At 38.2% G+C, this 24,826-nt stretch overlaps 1 protein-coding gene across 2 annotated transcripts in view; it reads right to left on the bottom strand.

The window, feature by feature from the left end:
• LOC122816798 (C-Jun-amino-terminal kinase-interacting protein 3-like) overlaps positions 1-24,826 on the bottom strand; it is an 855,263-nt gene that overhangs the window by 710,845 nt on the left and 119,592 nt on the right. For both annotated transcript variants that reach the window (XM_044089825.1, XM_044089824.1), the window contains exon 2: positions 24,497-24,564. In XM_044089825.1, coding sequence (XP_043945760.1) covers positions 24,497-24,564 — 68 coding nt within the window. The remainder of the gene's footprint in view (positions 1-24,496; positions 24,565-24,826) is intronic.

A 24,826-nucleotide genomic window follows, 5' to 3' on the forward strand; every position in this document is an offset into this window, starting at 1 on the left:
ACCATTCACAATTAGTTGTATCAGCATGCATTAGTATTCCCATTAACCAAACACCCATAAATTCAAGCCATTGAACAGCAAGCATAACACATACATAATTTGAACAACAATACACAATCAAACAACATGCAGGGTTGATTGATGGCAACAGGCCATCAGGTTTGGATGTATGAACAGGGAACATGCATCAACGTACATGCAAATATGTATGAACCAACAGGACAATTGTCCAGGGGAGTTAATTGTGAATACACATACCCATTTCACGTGGAATGGATTATTTGTGGTTATAGGGTAGGGTGAAGAAATATTTCATTAACAACTTCAAATACCTATACATATGCTGTACATTTCTACTAGCTGCAGATATATACACACTACAGGTCTGACTACAGTTTCCTATGTGTAAACTTATGCATGTTGGTGATAGGAATGTTACTGCTACATCAATATACATTTCATTTTTATTCATACACATTCATATCTGGCTCTGTTCAGCTACAGTATCCTGCTACATTTGCTTTATATGGCTCTAGACAACTGTGGATGTTTGGTATTTCATACAACCATACTATCTGCATATTGCAAACTGAGAGCAACATATCCAAATTGTGAGACACACATTCCAGCTTCAGTACTTTATTCCACACATTTTGCTGTTTGGTTGTGCCTGTCACATTCATTTCATTCTGTACTGACTGCAGTATACTTTATTCAGGCGTTATTACAACTTTATTGGTGGATTCATACCTCTTTCTCACACTCTCACTTGTTTTATTTTTATAATTCAGGATGGTACTTAATTCTAGGCTTTATTGGCATGTTTTACTTGGTTATAACAATCCTTTCCAACAGTCTCACTTGTGTCATGTTTCAGAATTTAAACGGGGATATATTTCACACATGTGTTTTACTCAGCTTGTGTAGCTGTAATTTTCAGCCTGCTGCAGGTTATGTACTATTATATTACAGGTGGAACATCTTTATTTCAGACTTGTTTCATTTTTGGATTACAGGCTGCATCACACTTATGTAATCACACAGTACTAGCAGAATCTCTCTTACACTGTTACTTGCACTTTATATTAATAGGTGACTACACTGCACTCTTTTGTAAGCTGTCATACTTATATTTTTAACAGTTACAGGGAGAGAATTACTAACCTGCCTGGTGGGGCAACCGCACAAGCCTATCGGCATAGGCTCGACGATTCGCGGAACAGACACCTGCAGCTGCAATATAAATGAAGTAATATTGGAATACACATCTCCATAATATCAGCTAGGTTAACTTTCTACATAAATAATTACATGTAACTTACTCAGTAGTGGGGTATTGGGCATTTGCCGGGCCTCCTGGATCCAACGGTTCAGTTGGTCCTGCTTCCGTCTCTTCAGGTCCGCATGGTGGTGACAGACCTGTTCACCAGTCCTTGGTATTCCTGTGGCACTGGTGAGATCATGTGCCAACCGGTCCCACGCCTCAGCCCTACATGCTCCCCACAGGACCTGGCCCTGCATGAGTTAGGCCTCATGATCATGGACGAGGAGCCAAACCATATATTTGGACTCCTCAATGCCCCACCTCTGTGCTCGGAAGCTACTACGCTCTCCTACACCTGCCATCCTGACTGCAAATCGGTTCCACAATCAGTTATACTGTGTATTCCCACCTATGGGGCTAATATATGCCGTTTTCCCGCACTTATCTGTGATTGGCCATTTTGGAAATGTATCAGCTTCACAAAACCTGCTTTGTCATGCTTCTCTTTCCATTCATTCCTATATATATGCTATTACTGCATTTCTAAGAGTAACTGTCATGGCTTAGTGGTTCAGTACTTTGACTATGGTGCATGGCATCCTGAGTTCGAGCCTGGCCATTGCTTTTTATATTTTATGACTGTCTACACAGGCTAGAAGGTGTGTCTGTGTAAAGGCAGTTTTGATACAGCTTGCTCAAAGTTGCCCGTCAGTTAGCTTGTTGGCGCGGTGCGCAGCTCCGCGCAAATGGGTCACTCTGGTTTACACGTCGTTTGGCTGTCAGCACGCATATTACACTCAGCTCAGGTACGGGCACACAGTTTCAGCGTGTTAGAACTCTGCTCAACCCCGGGCACTCATTTTACATCTGTTAAACCACTGCTCATCTACGGGCACTCATTTTACACCTGTTAAACCACTGCTCACCTACGGGCAGATATACTCAGCTTATTAGAGTGTAGCTCAGCTATAGGCACTTCTGACATTTTTTTTTTATTATCACACATTTCTTCATAATACATGGCCCATTTCATTACATTTTACATAAAAATAATTTTATACATGTACATATATGTCAGGGAATTGTTTCGTACTTATTTCACTAAAAATAAAAATTGATGTTGTGGGGGCTCGAACCATGACTGCCTCCTCTTCAGCCGACATCTCTACCGCTACGCTATTGCTTCTTGGCTTACTTTGCATATTTAGATCTTATATGCTTTTCCACTGACTGCTAACTGTGGCTACGCGACGGGCACGCCTGCGCAAACGAGCGCACTCACAGGCAAACATCTTTAAAACTTATAAAAAAATATATAACATGTTCATTTTTCCACTTTATGTTTATAGTCTGTGGGGGCATGTGTTGTGTTGTGTTTATTGACATTTACGCGGACTCTGTCATGCGGGTTTACTTTCGGGACTGTTACTCTTCTGGAGGCATGTCCGTTTAAGGGGCTCACCCTATGGACACACCCCCTACTTTCTTACACGGACCGTGTTAGCCTTGGGTGTGAGTCAGCATGCCCTCATGAATATGCATGGCATGCTGATGTCACACCGTTTAACTGTAGCCTCTGTGTAAGCCTTGTAACTCTTACATGGAGGCTTCGTGAATCCTGCCCTCACTCTTATCCCCACGTTTAAGTTACCCTTGACTATGTACTATACAAACCTGCTTTACTGTATAACATACAGCTTATATTATGAAATTTTTATAAAAACACTATTAATTTGTTTTATTTACAGTTATTTTTTTCCCTTTTAGTGTCCTTCTAAATATTAATGGCCTAAACTGGATTATATGCTTTTACAGTCCAGAAGTTTAAAAAAGTCAACGAAAGTCCAGTCTTTCTCAACCACTTTTTCTTACAAAGCCATATTTCACAAATGTGATTGATGCTTTAAAACTTCACACTTATTCGTTAACTTCAGTGTTGCCCATCTTCTTCCTATTCATCTGCATCTCCCAACACTAGACTCTGGTTGAAGTCCAAGGTAAATTGTATGCAATGCTCATTTTGTATAAAAATGTTTCACCTTTTTATCCAACAATAGAATTCTCATTGCTGTTACTTTGTATTGTAACATCTACCTGCAAATTTATATCTATGCTCTGATTTACTGTAAGCAATCTTGTAACTTTTTTATACTATGTTAAAGTAATCTACAACTTCTTATCTCATGTTATTGTAAATTGTATTCTCTCTTTAATTGTACTGGAGCTTTTCCCCCCAGGACTCCACTGAAAACGGACACCTGCTGTCCAGTCAGACTATCTTGGTTAACAAATGTGAAATAAAATAATAAATAAACTAAGGTGCTCTCAGTTCTTCTAGTTAATTCCTATGCTTTTTTCTCTTTCTCAAGCATTTTCCATTGAAATGCTAGAAAAGGTTTCACTGGCAAAGTCTCTCTGTGAGCTTTACTGTCAGAAGAATAAGAAGGAGAGTCCCCTTCTATTTGATGGCTCACTTTTTGTTGGCTAAACTTTGGTATTTCCACCTGACTCTGTTCTGCATCAAAAAATCTTTGATCTTCCAGGGAAAATATTCTGAAGAAAACAGGATACAGCAGCTTGAATCTCACACTTGCCTCTCGACATTCCCTGATTGCTGGGATACATTTGCTTCGCTTCTGCCTGGTGTAAAGTGAATAATCATTTTCCACAAATACTCTAATGTCTCTAATTTTTAATATGTTGCCCTTCTGCCACAGTTTTGTCAGGATCAACTCCTTCTGCCAGTATGAGTGTATCTTTAATAATAACAGGCTAAGCTGCCATCTCAGGTTAGGTTTGTAGCATACATTTCATATGCTCTTTAAATTAACAAATCCTTCTGTGGGATACCAGCCCAGTTGCTTATTTGTGCTTTCATAAAATTAGTACTGTCTGTTCCTTCCATTTTCTCTGGTACAGCAGAAACTCCTCAGGTTTTCTCTGCATGCTTTGTCCTCTAACTCTACCAGTTTTTGAAACAGTTGTTCTTGAGAGGTCTCATACTTAGCCTTTTCTTCATTTCACCCTTTGATTTTTACAGTTTTATTAGCTCATCTGAATAGCTAAATCTTCTTACATTTTTCTAGCCTTTTGTTATTTGAGTTCATAGGTTAGTACTGGACTAACTGCCTTTTGTTTATGCCATTTTAAGCCTAGCCGCTTACCCACTTGAGAATCAAACCCTCTCTGTAAGGTAGATACCATAGCCATCATGCCAATCCCCTTCAATGTTTCATTTATTTTAATCAGCTCTGAGTACATTTGACTTATTTTTTTCCCCTAAATTACCAGACTCCATCTCATTTACCAGTGCTGTGGCTTGAATTGCTTGTTGCTAAACAGCTGTAGGATTCTTCCCACTCATTATTTTCCCTTCCAACTTTTCTAGTTCAAAGACTGTTCCATCCTGATAAACTACCAAAACAATTGTGTAACTACTTCGTTCCTATCCTGCAACAATTCTGCTGCACATGAAGCAAATCCTGCATTTTCCATGTATTCAACATATGCCCTCTCATAACCCAAAACCACCCATCAGAATATGTTCAATGTTTGGTAAGAATCAAACTCAGAGCCTCAATAGAAACAGCAAATGATTTTGCTGGCTGTTACTTAGGTCTAAAACACTATCACCACACCAACGGTCAGTAAGTGTTTTGAATACACTGAGACGAGAGGCCTTCCTGATCTCCGCTGAAAGATCATTCCACAATTTCCCAGTCCTGTGATGAAAAAAAGTTTTCCCCAAAGAAGACAGACACATTTACATATTTAAAAGGAAAACAATTACTTCTGGTACCCAGAATCCTGAATGAATTTGTGAACCAAAGTGACTGATAATACAACATTACTTAAATATTTATGGTCCCCTGTATTCAATCATTAACTCAATGAATACAGAGACAGACGTTCAAGTCTGCTTCTATAACTATAATTCATAACACCATTAATCAGTCTCATAAAATGCTTCTGAATTCTATCCAGCCTGGATATTTGGGCACAGCTGTAAATGCAGGTAGCACCACAATATTCAACAGGTAGTCTTACCACAGCCTTGTAAACGTGTATTAAAACTTTTTTTATCCTGATGTAGAATGCATCTAATAACAGAGTAGCATGTTCTTATTACATATATAAAATTGTCATCATATTACAGTCTGTAGACAATCAAGTCAATCACTACACCTAAATCCCTAATTTTGCTCTCACTATTTATAAAAATATTATCCAAGACATATGGAAAATAATGATTTCATGCACAAAGTGCAACACCTTAATTTTACTTAGTTTTACCATGTTATTTTGATTCTGCATTAATGTTCTTTTATTGTGAAATATATATTGCATTTACTATGATGTGTTTAACTATGTCTGTATATATATATATATATATATATATATATATATATATATATATATGTGTTGTATTTAGCATTATGTGTTTAGCTATGTCTACTTATTGTGGAGCTTTTCTCCCCAGGCCTCTGCTGTAAATGGACCTGTGTCCAGTCGGACTATCCCAGTAAACAAATGTAAAATAAAAATAAATAAATAAATAAATACTGGCATTAAAGACCATGTTCTTATTTAAAGACCATAAGTGAATGGTATCCAGGAAGCCTTGTAATTTAGCTTGACAAAAAACTTTAAAAAACAACACAGGTAATCTCAGTTCTATAAGAGCCCTTTAGATAGTATAAAATCATGAGAACTATGTCTATATAAAAGTCCCCAACAAGCAGTAATTCCTAACAAATTTTAACACCCCTCCTCTCCTGTCCACTCCTTTTATGCAAATCTAAATTAAAGCCTCTTGCAAAATTGATAATCACATTCACTAGCAAAAAAGGCTTCAAATCTTTAAATAAACAAAGCTTCTCTAGGAGTTAACATACCATACAGAACTAGAAGTAAAAAAAAAAACTTTCCCTGTCAAATGAAGTTTAACCACAGTACACCTGCTGGGATGAAAAAAAAAATATCTTATCCAATATTTGTACCCGCCTTTAATGAAAAAAGAATCACAACACTGGAACACCTGTCCAAACTAAAAGTCCACAGTATCATGACATTACAAAACACTCCCGAGGCATTTACAAAATTGAAAGAAAATGTAGATCCACTAAACAAATAATATCTGCTGCCTGCTCCCTCATTTGACATACTGTTGACATTCAAAGACAAAACAGACAAGTTAGCCAGTCCCATTACTTTTAATCATATGTCCTGTTGCTACATCTTTTTTGTTTCTGAATTCAAATACAGAAGTCTAATCAAAACTATCCTCAGTATCAAAAGAATCCTCACTGTCCTCCTAATCTCATCATCTTTTGGAATAAAAGACATTTCAGTGTCTCCCAAACAGCCATCAGTAGACTTAGCGTTGTGCTGAAGAAGGCCCAACCACATCAGACTGCTGACAGAAAGGAAAGACTGCTGCAAAAGAAAATCCAGAGATGCAGTCTTGACTTTTCCCTTCCTTCCTATATGAGACACTGTACACAGTTTTCCCCTCCTCCCCCTTGCAGAAGGGATACAAACTCAGGTTATCGAGCCCTCAAAAGAGACATTGATTCATGCTGCACAGTTTACCCCCCTGCCCAAAGGGCACAAAAAAAGTTGCACAGCTCCCCCAAAAGGGAAACAGACTCAGGTTGTAATGCTTCTCCATCCCCTACCTTCCAAATCAGACTGCACAGTTTCTACTACATTTTGCAGAGTAACACAATTATACCACCCTTCTGGGCTACATGTACAATAGGTAGGAAAACACTATTTATCTGTATACCTCAAATACATAATTTTACATGGCAGGTCTGTGAACGATGAGCTAATTCCCCAACAAAAAAAAAGAAAGAAAAAGAAAAAGATTTATGTTGGCCAGCATCATAAAGGACTTCCTATAGTAATGTGCAAGACATACACTAGGGAGGTGAGTGTCAGAAGAAAAAATTCAAACGAGTCGCATCTGCCTCAGGTGATGAATTTTTCTTTATTAGCAGTTAACCAGATTACACAGCATGTTGGCCAAGATGTCCGGCCAGGACTGATCTGATCTCCTCTACTTGTTTACTGACATCAACTTTTATACTGCAAGCAAAACAACTTTTTGTTACATTTCTGACCGTTGACAGTCGGCTATGAAAAACATATAGGATAAACATGTTTATCACAAATTACCTCAAACCAACAGTTAGTACAGAATGTTCAAGAAGTACAGAATGTTCAGTTCAACAATGGTAGCTCAAATTTTCCAGGACACACAGCCTGCCCCAGTAAATTAACTCTTACTCGGCCGTGCATCCTTATCCCAGGCTTCACTGAGCTATAACCAAATCTCTATTCTGAAATGCAGAAAACAGATAACATTCAGGTTCATAAGCAATGCTGCATTTTGTTCCCAGATGAGGCCCATCTTTGATAGGCATATCCCAACAAATAACATGTTCACTTTGCAAGAACAGGAAAAAGACAAATAACAATATGTTTTTAAAACTTTTTCTCTTAACAGTGAGATACAGCAGCACCCACAAAATATGGTACAATGTTAGCCACTCACCCTGCATTCCAAATGCCACTATCATCAAAGCATTTTGTAACATTAAAGACATCTGTATGTACGTTTTTCAAATATGAAATAATAGCATTCACAGAAATATCATCAGTTACTCTTTCCTTGACCTGCCAAGTCAATGAAACAATAGAATAATCTTACCATGGTAATAAATCATTTTTATAATGCAAAAGTCAAGAAAACAAAAAGACAAACCATGTGTTTCAATAGTCAAGTTTGTTCCCAAATCTATAAATGACCTTATGGGTGACACTTTAAAGCTCTACAGCTTAATTACTTCATCCCACAAAATGTTCCTGTACATAAAGTTTGCCAGCACATACTTATAGTCTTACAAAGATGAAGCCATACCATTACTGAGGAAGGAAACTTGTTAACAGCAGCTTGAACATAATATTTTGAAGCAGAAGCTTTTCTGACTCTGAAAGTCCAATAGCACACATAATGGCTCCACTGGAAATGCAGCAAATATACTCTGTTCACAGAAAGAGGATGTTTCTCACCTAATGCATGTAAAACTGATTTCATATCATATTCAGAAGATTCAAAATGAAATTTTTCCCCACAAGATCACTCTAACATAATGCAGCACACAATGAAAGGCTCATCTTAGTTCAGCATATAGAATAAAAATGCATAATGAGTCTAAGAAGAAGAATCAGTCACTTTCACATCTTAAGAGCAGCAACAGTAGTTTCCATCAATAATGGACCATTCTCTTCCTTCTTCATCAAGCACCTCTCTCCTGTGCCATCACAAATTGAGTAAAGGAATTTCCTTGGTGCGTTGATGAAAGTTTCCCCTGTCAGCATGAATATCTCCTCAGGTCTTCCTTAACCAAAAAAAAGCCACCGGCCTAATGGGGCTATATTGGTCAACAAAGCATAAATAAACAAAATAAATAAATTACAACTTGGAACATCATTCTCCTCTAAAGCCAAAGTACACTCAGTCAGTGTGATATCTGGTACTAGATACATCCACAATCCTCTTTAAGTCTAGAATTAAGGATGTACAATCACACTGTCATTCAAATCTTGGAACACTGTGCTCTGATATGCTGTTTTATCCTGGTAGACATGATCACCCTGTACTGTTTCAGTACGTCTCATACAGTCTGAGTAAACATGAAGTAATACTACTAGGGTTCACACATATATCCAGGTATGATCCTCAGCTGAAGCTGCATTTTACCCTAGCCAAACATGCAAACTGTCTCAAAATACAAGTTAAGCTGCTAAAGAAATGACATCACCAGTATTAAAAAGACAGGATCAAATGTATTTATTTGTTTACTTCCTCAATACATTCATATATCAGAATACAACACTGATCATGATGCACTAAATGGCAGGTTTAGCAGCAGATTAAACTAACAGACAAACAAAAACATCTGTAATGACTTCTTGGTAAAGAAGAATGCTAAACAACACGTACTGACAACAAATCAGTAAGGAAGAGAACATTTGTCAATAGAAGTATAAAAGTGACCAATATGTCATTCCAATGAAGCTAAAATGGATGAAAAATCAAGCTCACTTATCCATGTCAGAATGTAAGTAATGAAAAAAATGCAAAACGTGTTTTACACAGCTATAATAATAGTCATAGCAATCACTTACAAAGCTAAAGCATGGGTCTTCATCTCTTTCACATAATACCACAAAACACTGCTTTCAGCTCTTTTTGCACACAGACAGCATTGATACAATAAGTCCCAGCTGATACAGTATAGCTTCTCTTATTGTGATGTCTCCAAATAAACTCTCCACATTATAAAGAGCTGTAATAATTTTTTTAAAGGAAGGCGTATCAGCTTTCATACACAGCCTTCCCCACTTCTCCTTACATACAGATTAACCACTTTAAGACTGGACACACACATCCAGTGTTTGACTGCAACCAAGAACCAAGGTTTAGCAATGTATTTCAGCTTCTTTGTCAACTGCAGCAGGCCATATTGGCATACAATCAAAACATAATTTTTTGTTGCACATCATCCCAAAATATATTTTTATAAAAGAAAGTCTGAATTGCTGTTTTTTTTTTAAATACTATCAACATATAATGTCTCCAATATGCAAAACAATGTGCTTTGTTATGTTATTTTATTTTATTTATTCATTTAACATTTGTTTACTTGGAAACTCCAACTGGGCAATAACCTTCTTTCAGGGGAGGCCCGAGGAGAAAAGCTCCAAAATTAAATCAATTTTGCAAACAAATACAATATCATATATACATAACAAAACAATGTTTACAACAGTTATATACATGGTGTGTACACAGGGTAGGAGTACAATTAACTGAATACTGCAAATTATACATGCTGTAGGAGAAGTAAAGCAGACTCTATGGAAGAGAAAAATACAGAAATAGTGAAGTTACAAACAGGAAAAATAATGACTGATTACTACATGATATCCTTTTTTAGCATTTCACTATTTACAAGACAAACTTATTCTGGTTAGTATTTTGGGGTCTATATTAGACTATTGAAGTTTCAAAACTTTGAATGTTCTAATACTGACCCCTATTCAGCAAAAGTTTAAAACATTGAACATACAGAACAGCGAATTTTTTCCTAAGGAAAAAATTTGCTGTTCCAAAACACATACATACAACACAAGCACGCCAAACAAACAGCAATCCATAAACATACACCTAAAATCTTACACCTAACCCTACACTAAACTATACATACACCACTAACTGTCCACTTACCTTAACCCAAACCCTAACCCTAAAGTCTGTCACTATCGCACACTCACCTCACCCGTGCCCTAACCCTAACTCACCTACCCTGCCCTAACCCTCATGTCCACACAATCGCACACTTACCTGACCCGCACCCTAACCCTAACTCACCTAACCCGCCCTAACCCTCACGTCCACACAATCGCACACATGCCTAACCCGCACCCTAACCCTAACTAACCTTACCTGCGCTCAATCGCACACTTACCTGAACCCGACCTGTAACTTTCCACCACAGTGCTGAAAATACCGAAGCAACAGAAACAGACAACTGAATTCTTTCCACAGGAAAAAATTCGGTTTTCTGTAGCTTCGATATTTTCAGCATTCTCTGAATAGGGGTCGATATTAGAACATTCGAAGTTTTGAAACTTTGATGTTCTAATATAGACCCAGTATTTTGCTCTGCTAGCAATCAGCTTGCCTTCTGCATAATAAAAAGGAGAACACAGCAGGATTTTCAAACAAACCACAATGCACACTTAAACCGAGTCTAGATGTGAAAGTACAATTTTAATTAGATAGTACTTTATCATCTTTCTCTACACAAACATTCCACTTTAAATACTCTTTGTACACTTCTGTGCCACCTCTCTAATATACTCTTCCTTCCACATATGAAAATAACCTCTAAGTGTCTCTTCACAGGTCTGAAGCAAAGTAACCTTCCCATAATTGGAACAATCAATGGGGTCAGAAAAAATAATTATTGTCAAGTCTTGCTGACATGCAAACAAAAATGTGCCTTTTTACCACAAATAAGGCCAAAAAACAGAGGGAGAGAGTAGAATACAAATGCAATGTTTCCTGTAGGCATCATACAATGCAAGAAGAAAGTACATGGGAGGTGTGACACTTAACCATATTCGACTGTTTTTTTGTTTTTGTACATGTATATAATATATATATATATATATATATATATATATATATATACACACACACACACATATACTGTATATATATATATATATATATATATATATATATATATATATATATATATATATATATAATTTATTTATTTATTTATTTTACATTTGTTGACCGGACTAGTCCAACTGGATACATGTCCATTTTCAGTGGAGGCCCGGGGAGAAAAGCTCCACATTCCAGAAAAAGATCACGATAACATAAGTACATTACCAAGATTTAACAAATTTAACTAGTAAATACATTTTAGCTAAGGGAATACTAGTAAATACATTTTAGCTTAAGGGTAAGGAAGATGTATTCTAAGCTAACATATCGTGTATGGATATACATACAACCAAAAACAGTATGTAAGTAACATTGAGCAGTATTTGAACTTTCAGATGGTTTTACAGACAAAGATGTCAATAGAAAAGGAATAGCTAATTTTATGTGAGTGAGAAGAATAGGGTCAGGAGACAGTGGAGGAAGTTAGTCTGGGTTTGCACAGGGGCATAGCCAGTGTGATTTAAGGTATGGTTTGAGCTTGGATTTAAATAGGGTAATAGAAGGTAGGGAGGTAAGATCAGTAGGGAGGGAGTTCCAGGTTTTACCCACCGTGTTAGAGAATAAAGAATCTCCGGCCAGATTGTTGGTTTTACATATCTTTACCATTATTTTGTTTGAAGAGCGCAGGGTTTTCAGGTTATTGTAGGGGGTGATTAGATTGGTTAGTATTGGAGTAGATGTAGGATGGAACAGTATCTTATAGGCAATAGTTAGCTGGTTTGATAGGATAAGATTTAGCAATTCTAACCACCCTAGTTGATTAAGATTGTTACAATGATGAGTTCTATAGGTACAGCCAGTTGCAAATCTGGCAATATTATTGTAGGAGCTAGCCAGCTTGTTCAGATTGCTTTTGCATAGTTTGGTATAGATTGGGGAGGCATATAGTAGGGTTGAGATAAGGTGGGTCTGGGCAATAGTGGTCCTTGCTAATGGGGTAAGAAAGGGTTAGATCCTATAAAGGGAGCCTAGTTTTTTGTTTACTGTTTTTATATTGTTGTTAATATGTGGCTCAAAGTTGAGGTGGTTGTCAATTAGTACTCCAAGTAGTTTTGTAGTAGAGTCTGGAGATATGATTGTACCATTGCTAGATGTGATTGTGAAATGTAGTGGGGGGGCTCTGCGGGTGGGAGTAAATAGTAGCATTTTTGTTTTTTTTTGGTTCAGGATGAGACATCGCTGAAGGAGCCAATTCTCTACAATGTTAAATGTGTCTTTGGTTAGGGAATGCAGTTGTGAAAGTGAGGAGGCGGAGCATATTAGTGTAGAGTCATCTACATATTGGATACAGGTGGCTTGAGGTAGAGCAGTGTGTAGGTCGTTAGTAAAAATAGAAAAGAGGAGAGGACCCAATATGGAGCCTTGAGGGACTCCAAGGGCAATTGGTAAGTGGGAAGACAAGTTGTTTTGCCATAGTACAGCCTGTTGCCTATTATTTATATATGATTGGAGCCATTAAATAGCAACTGGATCCAGTGAGAAGTTGCCAAGTATGTTTATGAGTAGCTGGTGGTTGACCATGTCAAAGGCTTTTGACAGATCAATGAAGAGGGCTGAGGAAAGAGTGTTACTATTACGGTTTTTATTAATGACATCTGTGAAGGAAAGAAGAGCAGAAGAGGTGCTGGGAAATGGTCTGAATCTATGTTGGCAGGTAGCTAATAGGTTGTTTGTTAGGAGGTGGTTTAATAGTTGCTTATGAATGCACTTCTCCATGATTTTTGCCAGAGGGGATAACATGGCTATAGGCCTATAGTTAGAAAAGTCTTTGGAATTACCACCTTTATGCAGGGGGATAAATGAGTGATTTTCCAAATAGATGGAATAGTTCCTTCAGAAATAGTTCTGTTAATGAGGATGGATATGGGGTAGGCTATAGTGTTGGGTGCTTTTTGCAAGTATTCTCCAGGTAATAGATCAGCAGAGAGGGTGGTGGGTTTAAGTTTTTTGATTAGGGTGCAAACAAAGGATGTAGGAACGGGTTGGAATTGAAATATTGGGGGGCTATTAGGGATAATATTAGGAGGAGATGCAGTGTTAGTGGATAGCTGATTGGCCAAAGATTGAATGGCGTCTGTGAAGAAAGTGTTAAAAGAATTGGCAATTTGGTTGGGGCTAAGGAGATTGGAGCCTGAGGAGGTGGGTGTGATTGAGTGACCTGGGTGCAGGAGTTTGTTTATACCTGACCAGAATTTTTGGGGTTTGTTTTGGTTGGTCTGTTGGAGTTGGCAGTAATAGTTTATTTTATCTGACAATATGGCTTTTTTAGTTTAATTTCTTAGTTGTCTAAATATTAGTTGATCTGTTGGGTTTTTGGTTGTATGCCAGGTAGCCCATTGTTTTGTTTCTATGGAGGATTTTTTGTTTGGTAATTTTGGTGAGCCAAGGGGCTGGTTTAGACCTAGTTCTTACTATTCGAGTTGGGGTATGGTAGTCTAGAATAGTTAAAAATTTAGAGTTAAAGTATTTAACGGCATTGTCTAGTGGAAGGTGTTTCAGGGGTGACCAGTTGCAAGCTACAAGTTCTTTTTGAAAGCTGTCTGTGTCAAAATTTTTATTACATCTTATTTTCTCATATATGGTTGGGTTTGGCATATCAGTCTTATACCTGATTAAGAAGATGAGTGAGTGGTCGCTTATATCTTCTGGAAGGGTCTCTACTTTATAAGATTGGTTTTGACTGTTTGTAAGAATCCAATCTAGGATGCTGTTGTTATTATTATGTTTACTGGTTCTAGTGGGGAGTGTGATGTTTTGTATAAAACCATGTAGGTTGATGAGTGAAGAGGGCTGTTCAGATGTGCAAGACATCCAGTTTATATTAAAGTCACCAAGTATTATGGTTTCTTGTGGATAGGTGGTGGACAGCCAACTTAGGATAGCTTCTAAGGTAATGATATTGTTGCCTGGTGGAAGGTAAATACTGATTATATAGATGGATTTACATTTGTTGAGTTGGAATTTAGAGATAAGAATTTCAGCGTTGCTAGTTAGGGGAGGTTTAGAATCAATGGAAGTGATTTGTAATTCAGATTTATATAGGATAGCTACCCCTCCTCCTTTCTTAGAGTTACGGTCCAGTCTCAAGATGCTATAGCCAGGGGGAATAACTGTAGTATCCTGTGTGGTTGATTTGAGCCATGTTTCAGAGAGGCAGAGGATGTCAAATGAATGTACATCTATAAGGGCATGTAGGTGAGCAACTTTATTGTTTACGCTATGAATATTGAGATAGACTATAAGGAGAGAGTTGGAGGGTCTGTTGACCAGGACAGAATTAGTAGCATTTGGTGTGCTAGGCTTGATGGAAGTGGAAGAATTTGGGCAAGGGTTTGGATGTATATCACCATCAATTAGGGAGCGGACTTGTATTGCAAGAGATAGTGTTAGTCCTTTACATGTTAGATTATGGTATTTTTTAGTTCTGCTGCTACAGTATGTGATGTGAGTGAGCCTATGAAATTTGGATGATAAATAATTTGGTGGACAGGATGTATAATTGTGGCTATGAGGGATGATGAATGTTGGTGTAGAGGTTTGTTTCATGGTGTTGTGAAAGTGTAGGTGGTTGAGGTGTTCATAGGATGTAAGTATATAGGGTACAGCTAAAATAGATAGAAGTGATAGTAGAAGTAAGGGTTTAATGTGTGTGTATGTAGTGTTAGATGACATTGTAAGTTGTAGTGTGTAGGTAATTATATAGGGATGGGTGTTAATAGAGATTAAATGGTGGGAGGTAGGATTTAGCACTTTAAGGGGTTGGTCTGTGTGAATTGCTTGAATTGCAGGGGGTGTGGTCAGTGTATATATATATATATATATATATATATATATATATATATATGTAGAAGCACTGGGAGTGGGTGGAATTTGGGGGCAGGGTAGGGGAGTGGAGTGAGCCCACAGGGCGAACTGAGTGGGTAGAGCCACAGAAGGAGTGAACCCTAGGAGAACAATCAGTGGAGAGCTGTTTGTTAAGGTAAGTGAAAGGTGGAGAAGGGTGTGAGATGGTAGTCTTGATAGTAGGGATGGAGGGGGTATAGTTGGCTGATACAGAGTAAGAGGATATAGGGATAGTATGAGACTATAGCTTTGCAAGCTTAAGATACTAAGTTCCTGAGAGAAGAGTTTCAAGACAGAAGGATAGTTTAGGACAAAGGCACCACCTAGTGGCCAATGTCAAATTGGTTACAGAGTTCCCTTTAGTAGGTAGTAGGTACTGGAACTGGAATTAGAGGAGAAGGCAGTAAATTGTGTATTAACAAGGGTATAGGATTGAAACAGGGATAGGAAGGAGAAAAGGGTGATAGTAGCTGCTGTACGCCCTAGCAGGGGATTATGCTTTAAGAGCTACAATAAGTTATACAATGTAACTTCTGTTGACAGAATTTGTATAACACATACTTTCTTCAGTTTTTTTATTTTTCAGGGGCTGTTTCACAGGGCAAGAGAAGAGGCAATTCCTTGGTGTGGGGTGAAGATAGCAGTAGGTGATACGAGGTTGCTGGCCAACAGGACAGGGTAGGTCCACAGTTATAGTGCCTTACAAGCAGGTAGGGCAATTGCTTCAGTTTTCTTATTCTTCAGGGGCTGTTTCACAGGGCGAGAGAAGAGGCAATTCCTTGGTGTGGGGTGAAGATGGCAGTAGGTGATATGAGGTTGCTGGCCAACAGGACAGGGTAGGTCCACAGTTATAGTGCCTTACGAGCAGGTAGGGCAATTTCTTTAGTTTTCTTATTCTTCAGGGGCTGTTTCACAGGGCGAGAGAAGAGGCAATTCCTTGGTGTGGGGTGAAGATGGCAGTAGGTGATACGAGGTTGCTGGCCAACAGGACAGGGTAGGTCCACAGTTATACTGCCTAACGAGCAGGTAGGGCAATTTCTTAAGTTTTCTTATTTTTCAGGGGCTGTTTCACAGGGCGAGAGAAGAGGCAATATATATAAATATATGTGTGTGTGTGTGTGTGTGTATATATATATATATATATATATATATATATATATATATATATACACACACACACACACACATATATATATATATATATATATATGTGTGTGTGTGTGTGTGTGTGTGTGTGTGTGTGTATATATATATATATATATATATATATATATATATATATATATATATATATATATATACAGACACACACACACACACACACACACACACAGATATTTTATATATATGGATCTAGGACGTTTGCTCGACTGAGCAAACGTCCAAATTCATAAAACCCGAACACACTTTAATGAAAGCGCTTTTATTGAAAAAGCTCTTTCATTAAAGCATGCGACATAAAAAAAAAAACACTACATTTACACACACCCCCACTTTAATATTCTCCCTCCGAGACCGCACTACAGTGGGGAAAAGGGGAATTTCCCTTACCCACACCGTAGTACAGCCTCAACAACAGTCATACTTGCGCAAAAGTGCTTCTTCGGTGAAAAGCACTTTCGCATAAGTATGCCTGGCCGTTTGGATTTTGGTCATTTGTTCAGTCGAGCAAACATCCTAGATCCATATTATATAATATTCATATAACTGAACGCTCTAATGAGTGAAAATCCAGGAAATCGAGATGCGTGCTGTGGGATCGCAGTACAGTGAAGACTGGAGTATTTGCCCTTTCCACACTGTAGTATGATCTCGGAGTTGGAATATATATTTAGCAGGGGTGGGTGGGGGGCCCAGCCCCCCCGCAAAATCATTTTCCATTTCTGGGATTTTCGCTCATTAGAGCATTCGATGACATGAACTTTCATTCATATAACACAGACCCTATATATATATATATATATATATATATATATATATATATATATATATATATATACATACACACACACACACACATATATATATATATATATATGTATATATATATATATATATATATATATATATATATATATATATATATATATATATATATATATATATATATATATATATATATACATACATATATATGTATATATATATATATATATATATATATAAAATATATAAAATAAATGTCCAGAACGAAGTACCACAACTGCCACAGCTAACAACAACCAACATAATTCACCAATGAAATAAGTGCATTAATGACATGATATGATTCACAGATTCATAGGTTCATAGGTTGGTACTAGGCTATCAGCCCTAGGGCCTATACAAGCCTAGCCATAACAATTCCCTGGCTATTTCTTCCCACACTATTTACTTCCCTGGACCCCTGTCTAGCAGGGCGACTGACATGATCCCTGGGGTGAATTTCCTTTCTCCCATCCAGTCATCAAGGTTCCTTTTGAAGACGGCCAAAGAGGTGCTCTGGTTGACATGTATGGGCAGTCTATTACAGAGTCTGGGGAGTCTCTGGGTCAGGAACCTATCCCTCCAGCATGTTTTATTATGATGACTAGGTTTAGATCACTGGAGCATTGTGGCTCTGAGGGATTAGGATTTCTTTAAGTGTAGCACATCCAACAGCTCTGGGTTTGACATGGCCTTGTATGTTAAGCAGAGATCGCCTCGGAGTAGACGATATGTGACAAAGTATAGCTGGAGTTTTTTAAGGCGGTCAGCATAGGGCATCTGCTTTAGGCCTGTGATTCTTTTAGTGAGGTATTTCTGCGGCCTTTCCAGTTGTTGCAGATGTCTTGAGAGGTACATACCAAATGGGGCGTTGAATTCTATAATGGGTCTAATGAGGGATGAGTACAGTGGGACAATGACTTCCTTTTTTCTGGATGAAAAGCCCTTAGCGATGCGGTTATTGAAGGTGAGACCACTGTCCACCTGTGTCCCTAAGTCTCTTATCAGACCTATTACCTATTTGGTAATTCACGGGTACATGTTTTTTCCCAAAGGGGATAACTATACATTTACTGGCATTGAATTTGAGCCCATGGCTCTGGCACCAAGCATCTGTTTCTGTAAGGACCTTTTGTAGAGTATCGACATAATTTAGGGATTCAATAATGGTTCCCAGTTTGCAGTCATCTGCGAACTTTGTTAGCCAGAGTCCCTTAGTGTTGACCTGTACTTCAGAGAAGTAGATGCCAAACAAGAGAGGTCCCAGGATTGAACCCTGAGGTACTCCACTTGTCACTTGTCTGGAGCTGGATTTGGAGTCAGCTACTTTTACAGTGTGGGTTCTGTCAGTAAGCCAGTTGGCAACCCATCGAGTGATGTAGGGATTAATGCCCAGCTTAGTAAGTTTATCTATGATTCCAGAGTGGGGGATGGTGTCAAAGGCCTTGGTGAGGTCCAGATAGGCTGTGTGGACTGCCTTACCCTCGTCCACGGCTCTGGAGACTGATTCGAAGAAGTCAATCAGGTTCAGGAGACAAGATCGGCCCTTCATGAACCCCAACTGGGTGGGTTCCAGTGTTTTAAGGTTACCAATGTCTTTGTTTATAAGTTCCATGATAATATGTTCCATGGCCTTGCAGATCAGGCTTGTCAGACTGATGGGGCAGTAGTTCCTGCAATCCAAGGTGGATCCCCCCTTGTGGAATGGGATAACTGTAGCTGTGCACCTCTCAGTGGGCATGAAGCCTGAGGTGAGGGTATGATTAAATATGACACTTAGGTGAGGTGCCAGTTCATTTTGTAGTTCATGTAGTACACATCCTGGGATGTCATCTGGTCCCATGGATGCTGTATTCTTAGCTTTGGAGAGTGTGTTTTTTACCTGTGTGGCCGTTATTACCGGAATTTGACTATCTTCCGGTATTGAGATGGGCCATTTAGAGGGTGAGAGGGGGTTGAAGTTGGCACTGAATCGATCTGCCTAGATATTGGCAATATCCTTGGGATCAGTATATTTAATGCCATTCTGTTGTAGCTCAGAGCAGATCTGAGCATTGCCATTTAGAGTCTTGACATAGTTATAGAATGCCTTGTGGTTGTCTTTGGAATCTTTGGCAATTTTATTTTCATAACTAGCTTTGGAGGATTTTATGAGGGCTCTCGGCTTCTTACTGAGGCTGGTAAGGGAGTTTTTTGCATCCTGGGATTTTCCTCTTTTCTGCAACAGTTTCTTCCTTTTGTTGTAAAGTTTGTTTATGGCAGGAAACCACCAGATTGGCTTCCTTTTTTTAGAGGAGAGCATCTTGGTTCTATTTGGGATGGCATGATTCATGCATGAGTGGATGTGCTCATACAGTGACTTAGTGTAGGACTCAGCAGTCTAACTTTCAGTTCCCATCTGCATGGGTGTCATGAAGTTTGTAACTTCTGACTTGAGTAGCATGAAGTTGGCTTTGGAGAAGTATTTTATGGAGGTTTCCTTACTGGGGGGGGGGGGGTGGGATGTGGATGTTAAGGGTGATTAGCTTATGCTCTGACATGACCAATGAGGGGGTGACCATAGGTGTGGAGCATTGATTTCCCATGCTGGTAATGACCAGGTCTAGGATATTGGAACCCCTGGTGGGACTATGGATTAGTTGATCCAGGGCATTGGAATTTATGAATTCCAAGAAGCGTTAGGCAAAGGTGTTGGTACACAAGTAGTTTTCCCAGTTAATGGTAGGGTGGTTGAAATCACACAGTATTAGGCTGTTTGGTTGTATATTAATATTTTCCAGTATGTTTAGAAAGGTGTAGTGAGAATCTTGGGGCATGGTGGGGGATCTGTAGCAAGCTACAGTTTGGATTGCAGTCTTACCTAGTGTTACTTCATATAGCAAAGGTAAAGGTAAACCATTTTTTCATAAAAAAAGAATAGACAAAAGAAATGACAACAAGTCATGTAGGGTGGAACAAAGTTTTAAGAAGAATAGAATAGTGATTCCGTTTACAAATAGAAAAATGAAAGAAATAATAAATAATAACTGGAGACGGTTAACGGTGGATGATGAGATAACTGAATTAGTTGGAACTGTACCCAGCTTCACCTATAAGAATATGAAGTCGTTGAAAAGATTACTCTGTTATGAAGAAAATGTAAGAGAAGGACCATATACACAGAGGAAAGGAACATTCTCATGCAGAAATTGCAATCGGTGTATATATATGGCTAATGACAATAAATTTATACACCCCGATACAGGACAACAATATGTTTTTCATTATTACGCTGATTGCAGATCTAAGGACCTCATATATTTAGCTCAGTGTCAAACACGTAGGTCCTTTTATGTAGGCAAGACAAATAGAACACTTAGGGAACGTGTTAGGGAGCACGTATATGCCATCAATAAAGAAGATGAAGGGAATGCTTTGGCCAGACATTTCTTGGAACATGGGACTATACATAAGTTTAAATTAAGAACCCTACAATTAGTTAAAAAAACAGGTAGGTTAGGTGACATTATGATTTATACAGAAGAACAAGAAAACAAATGGATAATGAGGCTGCAAGCACATAAAGCCCATGGTTTAAATGACAAGGTGTCACTTAAACCTTTTTTAGTAAAGCGTCCATATGCACATTAGATATACAATCTATAAATGCACAGTTATAACAGTGAATGGTCAGTATTAACATAGATCTATGAAATTATGTTATGTATATGCATTAGGTGTTTTAAAAATGTGGGATGAATTTTTAATGTATTTATGTAAATATTATACATGCTTATATATGTTTACATAAGTGTTTCTGATTTTATTGATTTAATGTGAGAGGAGTGGTCAGTATTGTATTTTTGATGCATGTCATTTTGAATATGTTAGGCTTTAGAAATAGATGTGTATGGTTTTAAAGGATTAATTGTTTTTTATGATGTCATAATGATATTTACTAAGTGACTGAATGAAATAATTTTTAAAAAGTTATATGAGGACATGGGTGATATGAACAGTTATATCTTTGAAGTCTGATGAAACGTTTGCTAGAACGTGAAAGCGCTTACTACTGGATCCTGTATATGTTTTTTATCTCGGATTAAACTGAGTTAAATAATAGCTGTGGCAAGCCTCTTCTGTTGCTGTTTTGCTTACCTAGTGTTAATTGCACCTGGAGAATTTCAGACGCATTGTGTTGGGCAACTAACCTGGTGGTGTGAATATCCTTGGTGAATATGGACACTCCTCCACCTTTTTGTTTTGATCCTGGTTTGGTGGCCGAAAAGTGTGGTAAGAGTTGTAGCCTGGTATTGCAGGGGTGCTCTCTGGAGCCTTGAACCAGGTCTCAGTTACTGCACAGATATCGATGTTCTCCATTTTTAGTAGTGCCTCAAGAAAGTGCATTTTGAGGATTGGACTTCTAGCATTGAGTAGCATTACCTTCAGATTTTGCATGCTTGTACCTGTTACGGTGGCGGTTTTGTCCTTTGAACTTTACCTAAAAAGGCACTATAGGGGTGGCGGGAGCCTTTGCCAGTAACCTGAATCCCAGGGGCGACAGGTGCAGACCATCTCTGGCAAAGAATCGTGGTCTGTCGATCACGTCGTCCCAGGCAGGCAGATACTGGATCCCCTTTGAATGACACTAGAAGCTTAGCCAGTTGTTGAAGTCAATCATTTTGTCCTTATATTTGTGGTATCATTCTGGGAGAAACCAGGATGCTACTCAGGGCTAGGGTCATACCTGCCTGGGCCACACGATCCGACAGCTCTTCCATGTCTCTTTTCATGTAGACCAGGGCGGTACATCTCAAGTCATTCACTCCAACATGCACAATGACAGAGTCATATTTGTACTTGTTGTGGAGTGACTTGAGTGCATGAGTTATGTGGCGGATCCTGGCAACCGACAGGCAGCTCACTGTACTTTTCTCCTTGTTCAGCCTGGTGAGTGGGACATCAGTGTGCCTGACTATAGAGTCACCTATGACTAAAGTGTTAAGTATGTTGTCTTGCCTTAGGGGCTGTTGCTGGATGGACACTGGTGTTGTGAGCTATGTGACACTTTGGTTGTGATTGGTGTTTGTTTGTGTTTCAGCTTTGGAGGTCCTTGTTGTTTGGGCAGGTTACAGTTAAGGGCCTCTGCATATGTGACTTTAGTGTTGTTATGTTTGGGTGTTGGTGGTGTGAGTTTTGAAGGGCTATGTGTTCCTTGAGGTGTAGTGCAGGTGTTAACCTTCTCCTCTTGACTGTATAGCACAATCTTGGGTGGAGAGAGCTTTGCTTCCAGTTTGGCTATGTAAGTGCATCTCTCACAGGTTGTAAGTGTTGGGTGGTAGGAGGAGAGGGTTGTCTGTGTACATGAGGCAATTGTTGCATTGGCCCAGTATGCCCAGATTCACCAGGTGGACAGGAGAAATCAGTGGAAGCTGACCCTTGGACATACCTGGTTTGGTGCTTTTTTTTGAAAAGTACTTACCTTAGCAAGGTACTTTGCAATTATAGGCTGTTTAGTGCCTATGATTAATTTCTGCTTATTAATAAGGAGAGTTGAGTGCTTGTATCAGTTTAAGGCTTCCTAGTATCAGTTTAAGGCTTCCTAGTACAATTGTTATGACGTATCACTGTGGTTTGTTTGTTTGTCTTTTTGCTTTTCTCCGGTCTGCTAATGATTGGCAGTAGGTTTTTATGGTGCCAAGTTGCCAGCTCAACGCCCAACCTTTAACGAAGGCACACCCATTCACGCATGTCTTTTGGAACGCCACTCGACCGTGGAGAGGACATACAGACTCCACACAGAAGGCACTCCCCGCACACCAGCCTAGAATCGAACGGGAGAACCTTTTGCTGTGAGGCAACAATGCTACTGCTGCACCCTATCACTGTGGTATAATTCATAATTAATGTAACTTATATAAGTTGGTGAATTATGTTGTACAGTTATTGGTGTACAAGGACAGAGTATATTATATGCTGATTGGTTCTTTTTTCATACACTATTAGCAATCCAGTCTTGGTTGGTCAGATATTTTGGCTGTCTACTGGGAAAATCTTATTGGTTATTGTATCTTCTAAATATATGTTTGTTTATTTGACAGCTGATCTGAAGAAGGGTTATGTAAACCTGAAAGCGCTTATCATTTTATCAATATATATATATATATATATATATATATATATATATATATATATATATATAAATATATATATATATATATAAACGGTCAGTAAAATTTTTTTGTTTTGTTTCCCTTTTTTCCTCAAGTGCTCGGACTTTGAAACTTCGATCATATGGTCTCGGCCATATGAAAGTCGATGTTTTAAAAGTCGATCATCTGTAGTAGACCCATATATATAGATATATATATATATATATATATATATATATGTGTGTGTGTGTGTGTGCTTGTATATATATATATATATATATATATATATATATATATATATATATATATATATATATATATGCACACACACACACAAACACACACATATATGTGTGTGTGTGTGTGATATATATATATATATATATATATATATATATATATATATATATATACATACACACACACATATCTATATATATATATATATATATATATATATATATATATATATATATATATATATCTATATATATATATCTATATCTATATATATGTATATATACACATATGTGTGTGTGTGTGTGTGTGTGTGTGTGTGTGTGTGTGTGTGCATATATAAATGTAAAAAGGGCCGCAAGAAAGTCCTTCGAGGCCTCACCACCACTAATCTGAAGTCCTACCTAGCTGGATATTCAGTTGCATACAAATTTACTAAAATGGAAATTCTGAAAAGTAAAACAACTGTATGCTGTGAATGAATGATGTTATAGCATTTCTCCTGCTAGCTGAGGTAATACGATGTTCATTCATGGCATGATCTACTTAGCACTATCTGCCTTCACACGGCTTTGGCATGGAATGCTACCTTTCAGAAGAGAAAAGGTTTGAGGAGGTCAATTGAACATTTGGGAGAACCCTCCAGCACAACATGGAGTAAAGATGCAACGGCAGAAAGAAAGGGGCCAGACAGCATAAACAAGAACATGCACAGCATGCATTTTTGTTAACTTTGGGGCTTACCTTCTGCTCTATGAAAAATTGCCAAAGTTCCATCTGCTAGTGCTACCAAAACTCGACCTTTCACGTGTCTGCAAGAAACACAACTGTAATCAGCCTGAGTGGACAATGATTTAAAAACTGCATAACTTTTCTCATTACATATGTGTACTGAAAGAAAACCACATAAACCCTGAAATGAGATGCTATTTTTAACTTCTAAGACCTCCTTTTACTTTCCCAGTGTAGTCAATAGCAGAGCAAACAGGCTTACAAACATCAAGCACAGTATCAAGCACACAGCAATTGCTATTTAGGCCATGAAAGACTGACTACTAACTCTACTGAAGGAAA

Source organism: Protopterus annectens, chromosome 12.part0 (assembly GCF_019279795.1).
Source record: "Protopterus annectens isolate FY-2018-M chromosome 12.part0, PAN1.0, whole genome shotgun sequence".
Lineage (NCBI taxonomy): Eukaryota > Metazoa > Chordata > Ceratodontiformes > Protopteridae > Protopterus > Protopterus annectens.